At 37.4% G+C, this 23307-nt stretch overlaps 1 protein-coding gene across 5 annotated transcripts in view; it reads right to left on the bottom strand.

The window, feature by feature from the left end:
• LOC117292197 (small G protein signaling modulator 3 homolog) overlaps positions 1 to 23307 on the bottom strand; it is a 41314-nt gene that overhangs the window by 17441 nt on the left and 566 nt on the right. For all 5 annotated transcript variants that reach the window (XR_004519272.1, XM_033774157.1, XM_033774158.1 and 2 more), the window contains exons 2-11: positions 16105 to 16259; positions 15327 to 15393; positions 15003 to 15133; positions 8623 to 8760; positions 7968 to 8024; positions 7127 to 7261; positions 6437 to 6553; positions 4636 to 4714; positions 3563 to 3708; positions 1905 to 2000 (exon numbers count right to left, since the gene is read on the bottom strand). Coding sequence is in view for 4 of the 5 variants with exons in the window: in XM_033774157.1 (XP_033630048.1) it covers positions 1905 to 2000; positions 3563 to 3708; positions 4636 to 4714; positions 6437 to 6553; positions 7127 to 7261; positions 7968 to 8024; positions 8623 to 8760; positions 15003 to 15133; positions 15327 to 15393; positions 16105 to 16259 (1121 nt within the window). In the remaining variant the exon portion in view is untranslated. The remainder of the gene's footprint in view (positions 1 to 1904; positions 2001 to 3562; positions 3709 to 4635; positions 4715 to 6436; positions 6554 to 7126; positions 7262 to 7967; positions 8025 to 8622; positions 8761 to 15002; positions 15134 to 15326; positions 15394 to 16104; positions 16260 to 23307) is intronic.

Raw genomic sequence — 23307 nt, 5'->3', positions numbered from 1 at the left:
TATCTGATAACTATGTTGTCGAATTGTAAATAGCTACTTGATAAGATGTGAGGACCAAAACATGAGGTGTTGTTGTGGTATCAGAAATATATCCAGGAAATTTGGAAGTAAAAGTGCAATATTTGCACATTTAATGGTGTTCTCAAGTGGCTGGAAAAATTGATCACCCCTATCCAACTGCATAATGGTATCAACCTACTTTGCATAATCTATGCGAAACCACCTGGTTTCAAACATCTGGTGCTGCTCAGTATCATAATCAATTTGACGTCACAACATAAAGCAAATATTGACGTAGGAGGACAGCCTAAATGATTTGTATCAATGGGATGAGACCTAATAGGTTTAATCAACTGGCAAAGGAGATCAGCCTAATGTCATTTCTAATTGTTGTTGAAAAAAACAATAACAAAAACAAACAGATTCAATGGTTGGTATACCCCCCCCCCCCCCCCCCCCCCCCCCCCGCCAAAGGATACATTTTTTGGTGTTTGTATATATCTGTCTCTTTTTTGCCCTTATCGACCCAAAGTTTAACAATTGATTAATCACAATACTGTACTAATGTGACTTGAATTGGGCGTACATGCCGATTTTTACCCCTTGTTATGACACTATCAGATCAAAAGAGGTAGAATATTCTACCTCCATGGTCAGATACATCTTGGGATAGGGAGAATGTTGTTTACTTTGGTTTTAAAAGCCCTACTGTGCAATCTGGGGTAGTCTAAATGGTTTTGTCTTTACTGGTTTTGTGAATTGATATCTGAGGAATACACAAAATAAAAACAAATATTTATTTTTTTACGTTCAAAAAAATCGTCAATAGAAAACCATATAGAATGCTCCAGTTTGCACACTGGGACCTAAAAAACAAAGATAAACACCCAGTAAACAAAAATTCCCAAGACCTTGTTTCAAATTCAACCCAAACATCAAAACATTCGGGTCCAGACTTCCCCCAGTTCTAAAAAATCCTGGGGAGAACCCCAAGAATGATTTCTTAAGAATGGAAGATTAGAATGTTGTCGTCCCCTAATCACCAATACTTAGCTGTTTTGATCACCCTATTAAATCACCAATGCTATGCAATCACCCATCAGCATATTTAGTTGTTCAAGATTCCTATCAGTGATGGTTTAGTTTTTCTGACCAGAACCAAGAACAACACCACAAGATTTTTATGAAACCAGATACTATTAAAATAGCAGATCGCTCACCCAGACTAGTAACTCTATACTTGTTTATCCAAGACTGCGAATATATTACCCCATGTTCACAACACACTCAAGGGTTATGTGAACAGCTGAACATGTGTACAGCCACAAAGTGGGAATAACAGTTTCAAGTAGTAAAAGATAGGCTCTTAACGGATTAGTAATTACTCTCCCTCCCTAAAAAAAGTCATCATGAAAACTTACTAGGTGAGAAGCACTGCAGCTGTTGATAGTATAAACTTTTTTGGAGAAAGGAGTCCCTTACAGAGTTACATGGAATGGGTAATGTTTAACCCCAAAACATTTTCATCTGCATGAATTGTTTCTCAGATTTGAGAAGTGGCAGTTTTTTTGCTGTTTTCTCAACAAGTAGACACTGCATTAAGGTAGTTTTTTTGTGTTGTATCTTTCTTCACAATTTGTCCAAAAAAATCAGCATAACATTGATAAAAACCAACTGATGACCCTACCGTTAAGAGTAACAGTTTAAATAAATTGCCTAGGAACCCCCCACAACAATACAACAATAATAGCAACAAAACGACCTCCAGAAGTCGATCAAAAAATAAACAACTAACAAAAGTTTACCATGGTTGAGGACAAGGTAAGGTGTTTCTTATTTCTTAGTTCAGACAATGAAATCCAAAACATTAAAATCAAATAACAAAGAACATAAATTAGACTGACCTCAATAAGCTTGTCCACTTCATCTATTCCGCCAGGAAGATCAGACAGTGCGTTGAAGATCTGAGCAGAATTCTCTAGCTTCAACAATTCTTCCTCCTACAAGCAAATAATATTTAAATTTTTTTTGTTAAAGACATTCTGTATTTAGATGTATTTAAAATGCTGACTGTTTCATTTTATGGAGTTGGCATATGCTGGTAGGATTTGTGCCTGGGTCTGATTGTGTCATAATAATAATAATAGTGGCTTCTTATATGGTGCTCATATCCCTCATTCAGTGATGCTCACAGCGCTACAACATTTTTACTGCAAGGTATTGCGGATCTACGTTTTTTAAGTATGAGACCAGTTCCTTTAGCTTTACATAGCACCAGGTAATGGTTTACAAGGTGCTGTGACGCAACATGCTGCCAATCAAACCAGGAACACAGGGGATACCCCTTTTTCTTTACGATAAGTGCACTGGGTTTTTATACATGCATTACACAACACACCGTACCATCTGAAGGGTGAAGCATCATGGTTATGTGTCTTGCTTAAGGACACAAGTGTCACGACCAGGACTCGAACCCACTCTGTGCTGAACAGAAGCACCAGAGCTCATGACCGGTGTTCTTATCCGCTCGGCCACGACACACCAATCCACACGCCAATCTGTAAACTGCTGATACCATCGTGTGGCCATCAGAGAAACTGAATAAGAAAGCTGGGCCTCTTCATTTGAGGGACATCAATCTTATCTAAGTCCATGTTGGTGTGTAGTGACAGAAATTGAGAGATTGAGGTCACTTGTGGGCAAGCAAGCTTCCTAGGGAGTGAAGCCCGGTGTGGTGGTTTCAGTCTTACGCCATGTTCAGTTTTCCAGGTGACGTAGTCGGACATATCAGCACGTTGTTCGAACGGTTTTAGCTTTCCGGCGTGTTCAGTTTTCCGGGTGACCTGTCAGATACCGCCGCGAGTACCCTGGCAAGTACTGTAGTTCTCTCAGCAGTGACCCCCAAATTGTTTATATTATGATTCTTTTCTGTGTAGTCACATAATCTCTTGCCCCATCTTCACATGTATTCATGGGTACAACTTTAGGCAGGTCACACTCTGCTTGCATAAAAAACAACTCATACGATCCACGCGTTTGCCGTTAGTTGTACTCGACTCGTGGACGCCGCCATCACAGCTACCGGAGGGTAATGGATGACTCAATACGGCACTAAAAATGGACTACTTTCGCTTGCTGTGCGCAGGCATCGCATGACGTAATGCTACCGTATTTGGTCATTCGGAAAACTGAACACAGCGGAAAGTTGAAACCGCCACACCGGTTCATACTTCCTACTAATGCGAATGCGATACGAATGTTGACATAACGACTAATTCTCCAGGAGATGATCAGAGCACACTGATCGAAACATCTAGTTGAAACCAACGGTTCTAGTCATTACATGGTGTTACCGCAAACCTTTCCATATTGAATATCCACCATGCAAAGGTTCAAATCCTACTTAACTCGCAGCAGTTGAGTTTTGCTCATCTTTTGGGAAACTTTCGATGCGAGGGCAGGGCTGTGACGTCCAATTCACGCCAAGTTCGCTTCATATTCGCAGGAAGTATGAACCAGGCTCAAGGGTTTTTGAAAAAAGTGGGTTTAGCATCTGACTCACTTTAAGTTTGAACATGGCAAGGGTGACTTGGAAGAGAACGACGGAGCCCTCGTAGAAAAACAGATCCCAGATTCTTAGTAAGACTCTGACGTGGACTACACTGGAGAAGACTGTCAGGAACCAGTGAAGGGTGATCAAGGACAGCTCTAGAAATACAAAATATATATATAGATGGTCATTTAAAGGATTTGGGTACTTTTTCAAAATGTCCATAGATTTACATTAAACTTACAGGGTTTGAAGATAATGATAGTGGAAAGCTTCCCTTCAAATCTTACTTACTGAGGTGCTGTAGTTTTTGAGAAATGCATAAAAAAATGTCATGAAAATACGTTTGTAAATGATTAAAATAATTTTCGTCTCATGAGACGAAAATTATTTTACTGACATTGTTGTACTCATTTCTCAAAAACTACAGCACCTCAGCACGTAGTATTTTCAGGGAAGCTTTCTACTATCATTATCTTCAAACTGTGTAAGTTTAGTGTAAATCTGTGGACATTGTGTTTTTTGCCCTACAAAAGTTACATAGACCCTTTAAATGTAAAGTATACCTTTGGTTTTTGTAACCTGCCTTCGATTGTTTTTATCCTATAAGATGTACAATAAAAGTAACATCTGAAAGTTTCATTTTAAAGGGTGGTTGCGTGTTTAAGATATTGCCGAAAAAATCAGAGCAAATATTTCAATGTAAGAAGAGTAATCCCTCCCTAATAGAAATACTCAATCTGTTTACATAACCACGCTACTCAAAAGTGAAATGTTTCTTAAAATGCTTCATACTATCAAACCCTACTGTAGGCTTCTAACCCAGAGTGATTACAAACGAATAACTTCTTTTCAAGGATGCAGAGACAACAACATTTGCATCTTGCATTCAGGGATTTCTTGTAGGAAAATGTTTTTATAACTAGGAAGCCTATAAAACTTTGTCATCAAAACAATGAAAGATTGGTTTATTTTCACAGAACTTTCTGTGAAATCAAGGAGAGCTGAATCAAGACTACTGAAAGACTGACCTATGTCATGGCTTAAACGGATTGGACTTAAATTAAGACTACCCAATGACTAACCTATGTCATGGCTTTTCAGCTGTTGATCCAATTCTGGTAGGAAGCTGACCATCAGCTGACGAAGGACCCGCTGGTCAGCCTGGACATACAAATAAACAAACAAACAAATTAAAGGTACATGTAGGATCATACATGGCGTTTCCTGGCCGAGTTGAGGTAAACCCCTAGGTCTTGTGTATTCTGTAATTTATGTAAAAGAATCCCGTAATAATAATGGCTTGCTTTCTACAGCCCTCATATCCGTCACTCAGTGTAGATCAAGGCGCTTTATTATTCAGTATTTTCCTGCAAGTTGTATGGAGCTTTGTTTAAAGTATGAGACCTCATTTATTAAGAGAGGGAGATTGCCTGGATGTTTTCTGCACCTTTTTTTTCAAGTGGGAATATTTGTCCACACATGCATTAGTACCTGCACCACCTTTATTGATCAATGTAAGCATTAAAATACTTTTGGGGATTTGAGGCATTGCAACACCTTGCGGTAACACCTTGTGTGTGTGTGTGTGTACTTGCCAGGTAAATTTTTTCCTTTAGAGAACTGTCTTTCGCATATTCCTTCCGCCCAGGTAAAAAGTAAAAATACAGGACAGTTCTTTTCAGAAGAAGTCTCCCGGATTCTAAAAATCTACTCAGTGGTAGCAAAATATAAAGCCAGACAGTTCTCTAAAGAACAAACTCTACCTTGCAAGTAGACACACACATGGTGTTACGGCAAACCAAATAATATTAAAATACTTGTTTGACTTCACCGTCTCGACTCCTAAACATTCTGATTAATTCAGGGAGAATAGCCTTGTGGGGTGAGTGAGTGGTGTCGCTGGAGTAGGTTGTAAAAGGTCGATTGAATCTCAGAGTTTAAAGGCACTGGACACTATTGGTAATTACTCAAAACAATTGTTAGCATAAAAAATTACTTGGTAACGAGCAATGGAGAGCTGTTGATAGTATAAAACATTGTGAAAAATGGCTCCCTCTGAGGTAACGTAATTTTTGAGGAAGAGGTAATTTCTCACTCAAATATTTGAATTGAATTCGCGACCTCAGCTAAGGTTTTTAATCTAAGCATCTGAAAGCACACAACTTGTGCGACAAGGGTGTTTTTTCTTTCATTATTCTCTAGCAACTTCGATGACCAATTGAGTTCAAATTTTCAAACGTTTGTTTTTTTATTTTGAGAAACACCAAGTGAGAAGACTGGTCGTTGACAATCACCAATAGTGTCCAGTGCCTTTAATTGTTCTGATAATATGCAAACAAAACACACACTGCATAATGCCAGCACATCGGCCTTGGGAGGTGACAAGAGCTTTCCCTCGGCAGACGAGTCACAGTTTTTTGTTTTGAATACCAAGGTGACTGACTATCTGCTCGAGACAAGAATTTTTGAAGTAGGTGGGGGGGGGGGAAATCATGAATTTCAAATGATTGCAAGTTGTTTTGATAATTTGAAACAGTTACATGTATATATTATACCAAGCAAGGTCGGCAACCAACAAAACTTGTTACTTTATATAATTTATGGCCGTAGTAGACATTATGCACATGATGTCATATCAGTAGGGCGCCCTCACCTAGAGGTAAAAAAGAAAATCGTTTGTTCATTGGCCAATCTTGTGCGCTGCGCGTACAAATCAGTGCGTTTGTATTGTTTCATCATTGTTTTACCTCTAAGATGGCGGCTGGATCTAACATAAGGTATATATACTCATTGCCTTTGTTTGGCTGCTGGCAGTGCCCCGTTTGAGAAATTGTTTTGGTGCTAGATAACGACTTTGCTATTTCTATTAATCCAAGGGCTTACCTGCACTCCTAAGAGGGTGCTGGAGTAGTAAGAGGCTGGGACTAGCTCCTCTATGATGGTACACATCATCCAGAAGGCATCTTCCTCCTCCATGAACAACATCAGAGACGATGCAATCTGCACATTGATAACAATTGACGACCATGAGAAAAGAGCCAAGCAGGTTTAGTTTTAATACAAATCATGCCATTGTTTCAGTGAACTTTAATCATTTTTGTTCACATTTGTTTCCTGCTTTCATAAAGCCTGTAGGCTAAAAAAAAATTGCAAAGCACGGAAAAGTATTGCTTAGCAGAAACAGGTCACCAGCCAAAATTACATTAAGTTTACAAAGTTGTGTCTGGTGCCCCACTAAATTTTTGCTTCGCAAAGAAAATTGAAAATACTGCTTTTATTTAAATACCTGTACTGGTAAATACGGTAAATAATTTTTCGTTTCATGAGACAAAAATTATTCTATGACATTGTTTTACTCATTTCTAAGCTTTCTATCGCCATCATCTTTAAATTGCGGATGTTTAAATTTAAATCGGTGGACATTGTTACCCTTCAGAACCTCCAGAATCTTTTACCAGAACCTTTAATAGCTTTATGAAATTGGGCCCAGATCCTGGGGTTTGTGATAGGAAAATTGGTAGGGTCTATGAACCAGCCTATGGGAAAGAGACAAGGATAGACAGCAGGACTTACCATTCCTGTTCCTTGGCAGTAACCGATGTCAGGATACAGCCAGGCAATCCCTCTCAGAACACGTCTCAAACGAGACACACCTGTGCTTTTACTCGTTGAGAAACAAGCATTGCTGGGCATCGTCCTCAGAAGATCCTGAAAATATTAAGAGAAATACATGTTACAAGCTCTGGTGCTTCTGTTCAGCAGAGTATGGGTTCGAATCCCGGTCATGACACTTGAGGCCCTGAGCAAGACACTTAACTATAATTGCTTCTCTCCACCCAGGGAAAAATGGGTACCTGTGAGGGCAGAAACGGTTCTTATGATTGTTAGCCCAGTAGCGCACATTTATGTTTCACAGGCTGTATACTCCCCAGGGAGCTGAGATGGTTAAAGGAATGAATTAAGGCCCAGTGACCAGGGGTATCTAATAACGTGTATAAAGCGCTATAAACTGGTTGTTATTATTATTAATATTACCAAGTTCAGGGGTGAGGACATTTTAGAAAGGTATGTTCAAATATTGGTATTTCAACTCTTTGAGTAACTCCTGGGATTTAGACTTAGGAACAGTGTCCACAGCACCAGAGAGTTAGATAAAATAGCTAATATTTCTTTATACAAGGAAAAAATAACAGCTGAGTTTTTTCACCACAATGACTTTAAAAACGGCTTATTCCCTGTCAAACGCCATTGTTATTCGGAGGACACACCTAATTTCTGACTGGTACCACTAAAACTAATCCTTTTTTAAACAGGCTTTCCGGTTTCAAATCTTCATTAAATTAATCAATTAATTGTAAAACTAAAAACCCTTTTTGATTATTGAAAGGTTCAGAAACAAATATAACATAGTTACCTTTTCAATCTGTTTGGCAGTCAGAGAGTGATCATTGGCACTGGTTTTAATTATCTCCTGCAATGAGAAACCACTTATTTTAACAAATCAAATAATTGCTTCTACACAGCTACACATGGAACCACCCCAACTCTCCCGGGCACAATTTCATAAAGCTTTTCAGCACAAAAACTTGCTAAGCACATTAAAGTGTGCATGGAGTGACTGGTGCCCTACTCAAAATTTGCTTAGCAATGAAATTTGTCACGCAGTATTTTCTGAAACAGCTTTATGAAGTTGGTCCCAGGTATGGCCTTGGGTACATCTTCAATAGTTCTAATACACTTTACGACTTTCCATTGGAAGTGCTTTTGCAAAATGATATTGGCCTTGCCCTTTCAAAGAAATTCCAGGCCTACAGATTCCAGTGTTTCAGGAAAAATCTGAAAGCCATTTTGTCCGGGAGTATACTAAACAATTTGTACACTATAACACTATAAGCATACAGTGCTTTAACATTATGCATCAACTGAACTGAATTTTCATATCAATGTGAATAATGAAGGATCACTAAAAGATTAGAAATGTATTCTGTTGCTCTAAAGCAAGCATGCAACTTTACAACAGGTACTAAGCAACAAATATAAAACAGATATGAAAAATGCAACAACTGTACCTTGTACGTTGTCTCGCTGTTTTCTTTCTTCTGTTGAGCCCCAGATAGTCTCATCCAAATGTTTGGGCGTAGACTGTGGGGAATTCCTTCCCGAACAAGGTGGCGAAGTTTCTCTGTGTGGGGAAGTCGGCTTTCAAGCTGCATTGAGTAGATGAGAGAGTAGAATGGTATCAAAACATCACAAATTTATATAGGATTTGAGGCATTGCATGAGGTATCAAAGTATATTTGGTTTGCGGTAACACCATGTGTGTATCACAAATTTAAGAATGAAAAAAAAATTTCGCAGATTTAAACTTTCCGCCTAAATCTTGTACACAATTTTGATTGCCTTATGGTCTACTTTAATTGATTGACTTTGATAAAAATAAAAAAAAACCTTGATAACATTGACATTCTCCTGCAATTTTTATGAGAAATCGTCTTGAACCACAAGGCCAGACAGCCACTTCAAGGTAAGGGCTACACTCAACTGATTTGTGCTATCGATTCTAATCAACTGCCACCAGGGGGACACTGCGCCTAATTCCTAGGGCTGAAACATCTTCTTTCGACCCAACAAGTATGCCTCAAAATGCCACTTTTGTGTCATAGTGAAGTATAGGACTGTTGTCTCTACAAACAAGCATTGATTTCTACATCCATAAGATAATTAGGGCGGGTTAACATTAAAATACAATCATGGAGGTTTAATTTTGAGTGTACAACTTTAAACATTACATAAAATGTGATATTAACAAAAACAATTCCAAACCATGTTACAGATGCAAGGTTTTGCTCAAGATTAGGTATATAAGGGTGTCCAATTTTCCTGGAAATTTAAAAAACTGGGTAACACAATTTATAGATGGATTTTTTTGTAATTAAGGTTATATGCAGTGTGCACTACATTGTATAAATGGATAAATTTCTATACTTATTATTATTTGACAAACACTCAACACAACGCCAAGCCACAACACCAAAGGTGGAAATTTCTACCTAAATGCTACAACCATCCTTTAATCCATCACAATGCTGTATATTACAACATCCCCCCCCTCCCACCCCGCCTTGTCTACTCCAAGATTACAATTTCTTAAGACAGCTGTTGTCTTCAACTGTCTGCTTTCTCCTTGACATACAATGTACACACCATGTATGTACAAAACACAGACTCTTTCCAAATGCCAACCACTGATTACAATCCCTCTCCTTAGCCCCAGATAACGAACATCAAACATACGCAGAAAATTGTAACTAACCCAGTAAACACTGTACTTAAAGGGAAGGTACACATGGTGATCTCTCTTACAATTAATGGCAATTGACCCATTTCACCTGACGTCATCATCAGAATAATCTTGGATGCGCCATTTTGGTGGTCAATGTCAACACGTGTTATTCAGTGAAGTGCGCATTTTTAGGTGACGCGGCGTTTACACGTAAGTCTATTGAACACCAACATGGTGAGCGTGGCATCTGCTGCTGCGTGTGACGCGCGTGCAAGGGGTCAACACACACGTTTATTCAGAAGCCTTCAGAAGCTTTTGATAGTATAGCATTTCACTTCAAAGTAATGCGGTTATGTAAAAAGATATCAGTTTTTATCCCCCAAAATCTGAGAAGTGTTACTGTCAGTACCATTGCTCCCATTGTGTAGTATGGACTATTCTTCCCGCATGGACATAACCTCTTCAGATTTTTGACAGTATCTCAAAAATGCTACCACCTCACAACATGACATTTTCACAGGTTAGTTTTGTATGTTTTATTGTTATGACTAAAACGGTTAAACAGTTCCAAAACCAAAGGCATACTTTGCCTTTAAGAGTTGTAATGACATCCAATATGAACGCTTCAGTTGAGGTTTTATTAAATGATAGATTCATTTATACCTTGAAGGACATTATTTGATAAGCTCAGACATCAGGTTGCAATTTCTAAACCTTGCGTGCAGGAAAACACTTTATGAACCTTCTACAGACCGATTACACAAAAAGAGTTAATGTGTACATTCCATGGCATTTCCTGGCAGGCGAGATACCGCACTGTACATTTAGGCATTTTCAAAGTCTATGTCATAATTTCCACATTAATTCAAGGGTTATAAAAAACAGCTGAGAAAGCTTTTTAAGATCTGTCCCTTCCTTCATATCGGAAGGAAAAAAAGAAAAAAAAGAAGTTCAATTTCCATAAAATTTCAAACTTCATGTTCTCTTCCCTTGAGCTGTGTAGAAATCCAGCCGTCCAGAAGTCCAGCCGTCGATTTCACAAAACTCTTCTTAGCTTAAGACTAATCTTAGGACTTAGGACGAGTCCCAACCCTGCACTGTAGCATGCAGACCTTAAGATTAATCCTAAGTTAGGCACGTTACTCGTCCTAACTCGAGACAAGACGAGTCCTAACTCTTTGTGAAATCGACGGCTGGCTCTTTGGCTCTTTAGTAGTAAACAGGTTACCTCCCTCCATGGGCTATGCAATGGCCCCAAACATAGGAAAGAAATACAACATGGTAAAATATGTTGCTCATTGAGACCAGCATAAACAGGACTTGCTCTTAAGTTTTTTGTTAAGTAGCCAAGCGGGTTAATAAACTATCTGTTTAAATTGCCCCCAGGACGTTTTAGTAGCCCTGGTTTTAAACATGTCATAAACGTATTTTTCTGATGCATGAATGGTAGAAATCACAACCAGTATAAAAAGCAAATATATTTTTACACTCAACACTAAACAATAAATTAACACATTAAAAAATGTATTATTCACATATGAATGGAAGAAATATTTGATGAGCATTTTCAACACTTAGGTTGCACAGCTTTTAGTAGCCCACGGGGCAAGTTGAGAGGTGGTGCTAACATGTACATGTACTAGCCTGTAGCAGTTTTTACTAGACACTGTAGCCCTGATGCAATTAAAAAAGTGCAAGAAGCCAGTCCCAATGTTCACCACATGGGATTGACAATGACAACCTCATCAACATAACTCGAAGCCTCTGCTGGAAAGATTTGTTTGATCAGCAGCATTGCAACCCCTCTAACCTTTCCCAGGTTTTAAGAATACTGAAGAAGAATAAATCTGCCCAAGCTGGATGTGTTAGAGCAAGGCTCCGCATGGCAAGGAACATTTGTTATTCCAAATAGAACATGGATGTCATGAGAAAGTTTTTTTGCTCCGGTGCCATTGCAGATTTGTCCTTTAAAAAAATACAGGAAGAATAAGTAATGGCAGCCATTTTGAAAAGTTTGAAAAATGCTTGTCATTCTACAATTGCTAAAAATTCAAATCTGTGATGGCCCTATAGAAAACATCTTTCTCATGACAAACTCCGACTACGTGCCTTATTCTAATTTTGTATCATCAAAGGCACAGTATCATCAAATTCAGAAACGAACTGAAAATTCTCTGTACAAAAATGTACAGCCTAAACAATTTTACCATCAAATGTTTTGGGAATTTTCTCCCAACTTTCAAACTTTCATGAAGACAAAACTTACATCTATTGCAAAAGAAGCGCGCATCACAAAAAAAAAATACCTTATAGGTACAGGTTTGGTAATTACTCCAAAAATGAATAACCTCACAAATTTACTTAGAAATGGGACCCTCTGAAGTAATAAAGTTTAAGAGAAAGAGGTTATTTATAATTAAAAAAACGAATCTTTGATAGGCTTCAGGCCTGAAGCCACAAGAGTGTTTTGTATTTTGATTATTTTCTTGCAACTTTGATGACCAATACAGCCAACATTTTTACGAAATGTTATTTTATGCATATGTTGGGATACAATGTACATCAAGTTAAGCTTGGGCGATATCGATTTATTTTATTCACGATATATCGCCGACAATATATCGCGATATTCGATATAATCGCGATTAATGAAATTTGACATCATCAGTCTTAAAACTCCAAGTGAAAGTTGTAGAAGAGACAGTCCTAGCATAAGAGAGGTGTTCTAATGACCTATTCTTCTGGTTTTACTCGAAACCTATGGGGTGCAAGATGTCTCAGCTAGCAAATACATCCAATATTTAATCGATATATCGCGATTATCGCGTTATATCGCGATATATCGATATTTCGATTAAAACCAAATCCATCCGATATCGAAATCGTGTCCAAATTAATATCGCGATATTCGATAATATCGTGATATCGCCCAAGCTTACATCAAGTGAGGATATAGGTCTTTGACAATTACCAAAAGTATACCCTGCCTTAAAGTTAAAACATAATGACTGCCTGCTTTCAGGATGTTGTGACGTCAATGATTGGTCTACATGTATTTTAAAGACAGTGGACACTATTGGTAATTGTCAAAGACTAGTCTTCACAGTTAGTGTATCTCAACATATGCATAAAATAACAAACCTGTGAAAATTTGAGCACAATCGGTCAACGAATTTGCGAGATAATGATGAAAGAAAAAACACCCTTGTCACACGAAGTTGTGTGCTTTCTGATACTTGATTTGGAGACCTCAAATTCTATTTAAGGTCTCAAAATCAAATTCTTGGAAAATTACTTCTTTCTTGAAAACTACGTCACTTCAGAGGGAGCTGTTTCCCACAATATTTTATACCATCAACCTCTCCCCGTTACTCGTCACCAAGAAAGGTTTAATGCTAATAATTATTTTGAGTAATTACCAATAGTGTCCACTGCCTTTGAAGTTAATACATAATGACTGCCTGCTATCAGGATGTTGTGACGTCAATCATTGGTCTACAAGTATTTTAAGGGCACCCACTGATTACATGCCTACAAGTTGATCTTATCCAACTTCAAACAAGATTATAGGACTTATCTTTTTTTTATCTTCATGGATTAAATCAATAAAAACAATTGATTAAAGGCAGTGGACACTATTGGTAATTACTCAAAATAATTATTGCCATAAAATTTTTCTTGGTGACGAGTAATGGGGAGAGGTTGATGGTATAAAATATTGTGGGAAACGGCTCCCTCTGAAGTGCCATAGTTTTCGAAAAAGAAGTAATTTTCCACGAATTTGATTTTGAGACCTCAGATTTAGAACTTGAGGTCTTGAAATCAACCATCTAAATGCACACAACTTCGTGTGACAAGGGTGTTTTTTTCTTTAATTATCATCTCGCAAGTTCAATGACCGATTGAGCTCAAATTTTCACAGGTTTGTTATTTTAGGCATATGTTGAGATACACAAACTGTGAAGGCTAGTCTATGACAATCACCAATAGTGTCTAGTGTCTTTAAGTAGCTGGCACATAAAGAATTGAAGTCATTACAAGAGAAGATGATCCCCCCAAAAATAGTTGGAAATTGTTGACTTTTTTGTCTAATTATTAGGAGAGAAAATCAAAGGGGAAATGCTGAGATTGTAAGATGTTTTTATGTATGTGAAAGAAAAACCATGAATGAATTTATATTAAATACCTAAGAAGTTTAAAGGGAACGTATTTTGTTTTTTGGGGGATAAAAACTGATATTATATTTCCCATAACCTCATTACTTTGAAGTGAAATGATTCTCAAAATGCTTAATACTTTTACCTAAAGCTGCTATACTTTTAACCAAGAAAGTTTTTTTCATCACTTATTTTACGAGTGATTACCGAGCGAAAAAGCTTCTCTTTAAGGGAAGATGTAATCACTGGATTCACTTTACAAAAGGTAAATATTGTCCTTGCTTTATCATATGATATAATATCTAATATGTATATGTTTTTGTGGGTTAGTCAATGTTTGTTGAGGTGTGCCAACTTGTGGCAGTGCCCTGTGAAGGGTAGAGCGGACGCACATCTTTGTTGCTGGGCAGCGCTCTCCTAAGTATCATGGTGTTAGGTCGTTAATGTTTGAAGTGAACTTATCAAGTGATAGAAAATTAGGCAAACAATGTTTGCATGCAGTAAACATTTAATTAATATGGAGTTATATATGCATGGCCCAAGCGTAACGTAGTTTCAAAGTTGCATGTTCTGACTTTTACTAAAAATTGTTATTGTTTTGAAAGGATTTATTTTTCTGAAAACATTTTGACAGATTTTTATTAATAGCTGAAATTAATCCCACCAGGAAAAGAATTTCTGATCCTGAAGCAAACGAAACAGTGACCAATTTCATGGTTCTGTTCCCCTGCCATATTCTGTGCTTTTTATCACAATGCTCCACTTACTGTGCAGTGTAAGCGAAAAAAATGCCAAGTAATGTAGAGTACACATGTGCATAAGAAAACAACTCCCTGCTAGTTCCCTGCTGACGTAAGCGCGGAGTTCACTTCATGAACTTCCACAAGTGCTGACTTTTTGTTTATGGTACGAAGAGCCATGAAATTGCACCCTGGTTAGAAGCTCTAGCCTTTGTTGGCCGAGTATAGTGTTTCAGATGAATCCAATACACTTAGTTTTCTGACCCTACCTTATCCCAGGTTAGATTGCCAACATCTTGGTTGTGAGCAAACTCAAAGTAGGCGGTCCATTTCAGGCGATGCTGGGTGTCTTCAAGAAACGGCTGACTAAGAAGCTTGCTGGAGTCTGCCTCTGCACCATCTGAGAAAAGAAATCAGTTTGGTCCAAACACAGATTTAACTACAGCACCTCAGCAAGTAATATTACAAAGGAAGCTTTCCACCTTCATTATCTTAAACTGAGTCAGTTTAATGTAAATCGGGGGACATTGTGTTTTTGTCGTACAGAAAGTACCCGAACCGTTTACACCAATTTTTCTTTAGCTAAAACACACCTTCTTCATCGATCCTGAAACCAAACTCATCATATCTGTAGTCCATCTGAGCCCCAGAGTCCTCAGTCTGTGGAAATCAAATAAAAAAAAGTATTTACTTTCTCTCCGTACTACACAACTCTTTAAACAATAAAATGGTTAAAACAAACAACCTCGCTAAAGGCATTTTTGGAATCGTTTGGTTGTTATAATCCTATACAAATGTACGTTTAAAATAAAACTAACCTCTGAGAATTTTCAATTTAAAAGGTGGTTAATTTTTTGAAATATTATCGAACATCTGGAGCATTTATATCGGCACAGAAAGTATAATACACTTTGGATAACCAAATATATCCAAAAACCAAAGGTAAACCCCTCCCTTAATAAGAGATCTTAACAAGTTGTTTGGGATCAACTTCACAGGGATCACATAACAGTCCCAGTTAAATGGCGAACGGGTCGAGCAATTTTGTTCTTTAAAAATGCCACAGGGGAAATCAATGTACACTTTATTATTGTCTCTATGGGGCAATTAATTCCCGACTTATAGGACAGTACATTCAATTTACAAACACTTGTTGTCTGTCTACAAAGCAAGAATAATGCATGGCCAGGAACACCGAGGCAAAACCGTTCCCTTTACAATAAGTGCCATGGGGTAGTTTACGTGTATCAAAATCTGTATTAATTTTGTATTCCAACTGAAATTACAATAACTTACAACAAGATCAGGTCCACATAAATTAGATAATATTAGTGGACGCAATTCCAATCTGAACAGCGCCCTCTTACATACCTGCGCAAGATTAGCCAGTATGTCTTGGGGCCACATGGAGGGGCAGAGAGCAGAGAACGGGCCCCCGGGGGACGGTGTGAAACCCCCAGAGCCCCTCCTCTGTCGAATCAGGCGGGAACACATCTCATCATCATCGTCTTCGGACAAAGTTTCAGCTGAAAATCAGAAAGAGAAATCAATTAAACCATTGCATTAGATTTGGTAAAAAAAAAATTCTTCAAAAGTCCAAACTTTAGAAATAGAGATTCACGTTTCAACTCCTGCTACAAACAAAAAACAAAGCTATGATCAGGTAACCGCTGAATCACAATTTCATGATTTGTGCAGCTCATAATCATAGACTTTAAACCAATAATGGTACATGTAAGAGACAGCTTGGCTGTTGCCATCTTGGTGTTTACATGTTATGTATATCCCCTTGTGGGAGTTTGCCGAATTCCCTTGACATTGACAGGTAGTTTATGATCCACACAAACAAACAAACAACCAAACAAACAACCAAACAAACAACCAAACAAACAAACAAACAAACAAACAAACAAACAAACAAACAAACAAACAAACAAACAAACAAACAAACAAACAAACAAACAAACAAACAAACAAACAAACAAACAAACAAACAAGACCAGCACCTTCACTATTTCTCTTTTATGAGAAATAATAACAAATTAACAAACAAAATGTTACCTTAATTCAAACCGGTTCAAATGTTTTATCTTACCTTTGTTGCTAATCATATGCGAGTGCATAATATTAAAGCATTAATGGACATTTACATGCATCTTCTACATATCACCGATAGGCAACTTTGATGTATGACATGTCTATGACATTCCACAGAGATATGCAGCATCTTTTAAACTTAAGTCTAAGGTACTTCTAGTACTGACTGATGGAGTATGTAGCTAAAAATGGCAAGTGTAGGTTTCAATATATACAGCAGTCGGTGTTTATTGCCCAGAACAACATTGAGATTAAAGCCATTATACACTTTCGGAACAGAAAAAAATAAAAGTTCACAGATTTACAAATAACTTACAGGGCTTACAGAAGGTAATGGTGAAAGACTTCTCTTGAAACATTATTCCATGAAATGCTTTACTTTTTGAGAAAACATTAAAAAAATTATCAATTCTCGATAGCGAGAATTACGGATTTACTGTAAACACATGTCATGACACAGCGAAACATGCGGAAACAAGGGTGGGTTTCCCCGTTATTTTCTCCCGACTCCGATGACCGATTGAGCCTAAATTTTCACAGGTTTGTTATTTTATATATAAATTGTGATACACGAAGCGTGGGCCTTTGGAAAATACTCTTTACCGAAAGTGTCCAATGGCTTTGAACTTCATAGGAATGATTAAAGCTTCTCACGCCCAAATCCATTCTTCTCAACGAAAAAAAATGGCACAAGACCATTTCAAAGATTTCTAACAAACGCCACATACTGTATGGCTACTGCTCAATATGCACACAAAGTTATGCCATATTGACAAAATTTTTTACTTTTTACCATAGAACGTAACTTGAAAAGAGCTGGAATAGTTCCAAATACTAGGGACCTTTCAAAAGAAGTTTTCAAAACCACTGATTCGAAACGTAACTTTATTCAGGTGAAGGTCTCTGTACACAGCTCAGTTTGATAAAAAAAACTTTTGCTTGGAGAAAATGTTTTGGAGTTTTGAACATGTAAAAGGGCAGGGTCACTCTTGCATAAAAACACACAAAAGTACAGCACAAAATCTCTGGTGTAGGCTACCGTCTGTATACATGCACTGTACCACCTCAGACATGTCAGAAACACCATAATACTCATTACTGTATAATCCAGCAATGATTGTACCATCCAGCAATGATTGTACAATCCAGCAATGATTGTACAATCCTCTTTCCAGAGGTACATTACATTCCTCTCCCAAAAGAGATTTGGTTGTGCCTGCAAATTTACTACATGTACAGTATAGTACGTGTATGTAGTTACCTCTAATTACAGTCCTCTTTTATGTCAGGGCTCCAATTTGGGGGCGATAAAAAATTAACACCGACCATAGGGCTTGTAGCTCAAAATGTTGACCGGAGCAGATCATTTTGTACAAGACCATAATTGAAGTTCTCAAGATGACGTGTGAATTTTCAATCAACAAAATGATGAAAAAAGGCAGCAAAAGGATGAAAAACGGCATCGATTAAAAACCGATTTTCATTTTGTAAAAAATATAATTTTAATGAGTGTTGAGACGTAGCAATTCCAAAAAAAAAAAAAAAATTCAGGTCATCAAAAATTCCAGAATATTTTAGACAGGAAGGTCGTATGATCATGATTTTTTATTTCATTTAAAATGTTGAGATTTGCTTGTTGGAATTATATGATAAACTAAAAAATTAAATTTACTCAATATTCCTCATTTCGATAGAGCGGGTCACATATTATGTTTTTTTGTGCTACATGTCGTTAGGAGTACTGGGTATGCCTTGCTGGTTATGGCTATTAGAATTTTAACATGCAGCAAGTTCAACCTCTACGGATCTGAATTTTATACATAAAATGCAGACTGATAGAATGTATTTACAATGGCAGCTGCAGTGTTCTCCGCAGATTTTTTGGGGGATGGCAATATGACGACATTGGATGGGCGCCCATCGTTATGACGTCATCTGACGGTGAACTTTGTAGTCCGAACGTCGACTGTCATGACTATTACACTGTATGAGGAGGTTTCAGGGAAATGTCCCCCTTCCCCTACATGTATGAGATCTCATGTTTTGAAGGCTAATCTTAGTTCTTTGGTTTTGTTTCCAAAATTAACATACTTTAGAAATAAATAAGCATAGTTTTTTCTTGTATAAAACCTTTCCTGTGCAAATTAGTGAAAAAACAAAAGTAGACTAGTGATGTCATAAGCTGTCTTAAGAAATGCATTGAAAATCCTATGATCTCATTGATCAGCTTCAACGCACTACAACGAATAAGGGTGAAATCTGACCTCATTAAAAAAGCCTAAGTATTATTTTAATCCAATACTGATCAAACTCTCATAATAATGCTGGTACAGCGTTACTGAACAACAGGCCTGGTGTCAATCCAGTACTACATCATGCTTGATAGTGATACGACACGCAGGTACAATCGACTCCATACACTGTGCAAGAGAATGCAGTACAAATCCATTGCTTTGTAATTTAGAGTCACATCAGCTCTCCTCTCCAACAACACACAAGGATTTTCCTCTGTAATATGAAAACACACAAGTCTGGCTGCCTTGACGTCAGAGCATTACGTATGGCCCGTATGGGGGAGTAGGAATCTCAGAACACTCACGTCAGTGCACGGTTATTTAATTACCCATGAATCAGATCTTATATTTTTAAGGTCGACATGGTCGAGGTCCGAATGAAGAAAACCTTGTAGACAAGTAAATTATTACACACATTGTGTACGGATACAAACAATTATGAGAATGCGTGTTTTCATCTAACTAAATAAGAACAAATTTGAACACAATCATTTAGGATTTTTCAATAGTAAAACTTCACCTGAATTTTCATGGAACTGTTCATCAGTCTTCTCGAGACAGCACCACATTGCACAATGACATCTCTACAATACACAAGACACCACCAGCACTTTTCAACAATGCTCTATAATAGGCCCAGACATGTATAGTTTTACTTGCCAGCAAGTTAACATTTTTATTATGCTTTGTTCTATATTTCTTGTTTATTTATAATTATCGCATTCAAAATAACAGATAGCCTAAAGGCCAAAAATTGCTTCAATGTACAAAGTTATTAATAATGAATCAAACAAATCATTTTCTAAATAAAATTCCCCAAACTTGAATCCTTCCCTTGTTACTTTCAAGGTAATCTGACAAAGAATGCCAAGAAAACCATGCTCTTGAATTCAGCTGGCGCACAAGTTCATGTTTAAAATGGCTACATTGTACCTTACAATGTACACTGCAAGGTAATTTTGAAAGAACACTGTCTAAAACGGTAAATCACAAGCACGTACAATTGTAAAATGATTATTTTCATCTACCGGTACATATTAAGTAGAGAATGTACAGTCTTTTCCTAAACAATTGCAAGCACCAGTGTGATTTGAACTATAAGATTTATAAGAGACTGCTGAGATTTGTTTATCATTTGCTAAACAAATTCTAGTGTAAATATCTAGTGTAATTTTCTAGAAAAATCGGTTTGGTAGAGAGTGAATTTGATAGCCAACTGTGTAAATAATGTTATACTACATGTACTCTATGGTTATAGTACCTTAAATTCACCAATATTTTTAGTAATAAATTACAGTAAGATGAATGGTGTACTGTTGTACTGCATGTGAATAAATCCAAACCATTTAATTATGATTTGCATGAAGTAAAAGTGTAATGCCTCTGACCGTAATAACAACACTGTATTCAGACTACACTTTGCAATATTAATAAGGATAGGCCTACTATGTACAAATGTACTTTGTATGGATGTACACGTCCAGGTGTCTCCTATTGTTCAGACAGAAAAATAATTATTTTCCTTATATAAATAGCTCACTTTCATTACATGGTTCACCCATGGAGCAATTATTGCTCCATGGTTCACCCAACCTTGGAATTTGAGAGTGTAGATGACCATAACAAATAGAAAACACACACTCAAATAAAAGAACCCATGCAAAGGACCAAGTTATTGACACGTATGTCTTTTGGACTGTATGGATGACAATGCTTGCAGTATTTGAGGCTTATTGCGTTCAGAGTGGGATTATCACCTAAAGCACTATTGTAGATTTGCTTTTAAAGGTTTTTAACCTAAAAGGTGGCACCGTCTGAGGGGACTCGGTTAGTAGCCCAGATACAAAGCCGACTAGACCCTGACATGTGTTGGTCCTATTGTATTGCAGGGATCTTACCGTGTCTCTACAGTATTGTCATAGCCACCTCCCACTTCCCCGAATTGCGAACTGCTTACCAACCAAAAGGATGGTATGCAAAGAAAAAGTAAATGGCCAGACGTTTCAATCCTAGCAGAGTCTTTCTCGAAGGCTAAAAGGGAACTGGACAAGAGGTTAGGATGTTGAGAAAGACTCCATGGTCAAAACGTCAAGCCATGAACTATTTTTTTCACAGTTTTTATCATTCTAATAGATTATATTACAGAACATTGAATGTCATTGTAGAAAAGGATGGGCCATAATAAATCTCTTACAAATCAGTGTACTGACAAATTATACAGTCCTTCCTTCCCAAAAATAAATTTTAGGAGGGCCCTCCCCCATGTCAATAAAATCATTCCTCGTTGCTGGGTACTGGGATGCCAAGCCTAAACAAATTAAATGGTTATTTGCAAACAACATACCAGAATCACTGCACAATTTGCGATTTAACTTCAAAGTTCAGGGAAAACAGCAATGGGCCTGTTTGGACTGGATTATTTATGCACCAAGCATAAATTAAAAAACTAGTTCAAATGAATGCTTTTCATCAGCAGTGGTGTCAATGGAATAGTTATTTAGCTTGAACGTATACACGTCCTATTAATGGGAAGGTACACGTTTGGTAATTACTCAAAACAAATATTAACTTAAAAACTGACTTGGTTACGAGCATTGGAGAGCTGTTGAAAGTATAAAAATTGTGAGAAACAGCTCCCTCTAAAGTAGCATAGATTTTGAGAAAGAGGTAATTTCTCACTGAAATAATAAAAGACTTCTAGCTCGAAGTCTTTTATTCCTATCTGAAAGCACACAAATTCGTCTTTTTTCTTTCATCATTTTCTCCCAACTCCGATGACCAATTGAGCTCAAATTTTCACAGGTTTGTTATTTTATGCATACAAAAAAAATACATGAAGTACACCAAGTGAGAACACTGGTCTTTGACAATTACCAATAGTGTACCTTCCCTTTAACCTCTTGTCTAGTTCCCTTGTGGAAGTTTAAAGAATTGCAAGCCTACAACTTTAAGAAAATCCGTAAATTTATCAGACTGCACATTTTGTGCTGCATTTTGGACAGAAAATGGCGCCCAGCAACCTTTTGATCAAAGAAAATGGTTTCCTCTACTCTCTTAGTACTGTGACTGCAAATTACAAGTTAATATGGTTATGCCTGGGTCACACCAAACTCGATCTAATAACGTCCAAGCTTGTCTTAAAGAAATTGTATAACGGGTTTGGTCTGGCTGGAATGTAGGTTTAAACGGAAAGTCTGACTACATGTACATGAGTTTGGTCTTTCTGCAAAGGGGATGAACCCATTATAAACGGACCTGGTCTGTGTGTACACAGCGCAAATGACGCCCAAACAACCAAATCATGTCTAGCACGTTCGTAGTGCGATCTAAATACAGCAATTCCGTTTGTAGAATGTCCTTCGGGTTTTAAGTACATTGCTACTCCGTTAATTGCAGGACGGGATGGTCGCCAGAAATTTTGAGCAGCCTCAAAGTTCTGGAGCACCATTCCGATCAAACCTGTCCAAGCCGTCCATTAAGTTCGTGAAGAGACCGTACAAAATTGCAAATGTCTATTTGCACAAAGTTTAAGCCTGTTCGGCTATGTTTTTCAGAACGAATTAGAAGGAGTTTGATGTGATGGGGGTACTATCACCACCTTTATCCTACCTCCAACAACAGGATCGATAGAAATAGTTAATTTTACAGCTAATTTATTGTCAGCCTTGTAAAAAATGTATTTAAATGTACCTTCTGTACTGGGGTGTGTTGCTATTTTATGTGTTTATAAATCTGTGTAATTTTGTACAATTCTATGTACTGTTAATAACTTACTCCTAGAACTATTTTGGTTTCGTCCGTTATCGGGAGACGATAGCGGACGAAACCAAAAGAGGGATAACTTTCCGTATGGCGCCACCACTTTTTCACTCATTTTTACAAAAAGGGATATATCAATCAGGTAAATAAGTTCCTATATTATTTTATATCGAATGAAAAAGTGGTGGCGCCATACGGAAACTTTTCCCAAAAGAGTTCTAGGAGTACACATAACTCAGCTTTGTGCTGCCAGTTTGTTTTTTAATAAATGAATTTGGAAATGTTATACACTTGAGAATGAGAATCTTTGGATAAATAAAGATGAGCAAAAAGGTGGCGGCAGGATACAAACATCTTTCCTCTGTCTATTTGTAGCCAACATTTAAAACACTGCCGTAATTAAACTACAGGTCATACTCATAGA

This window comes from Asterias rubens, chromosome 7, assembly GCF_902459465.1.
Source record: "Asterias rubens chromosome 7, eAstRub1.3, whole genome shotgun sequence".
Lineage (NCBI taxonomy): Eukaryota > Metazoa > Echinodermata > Asteroidea > Forcipulatida > Asteriidae > Asterias > Asterias rubens.
Note: the sequence above shows the minus strand (reverse complement) of the source record. Positions and strands in the feature narration are given on the sequence as shown.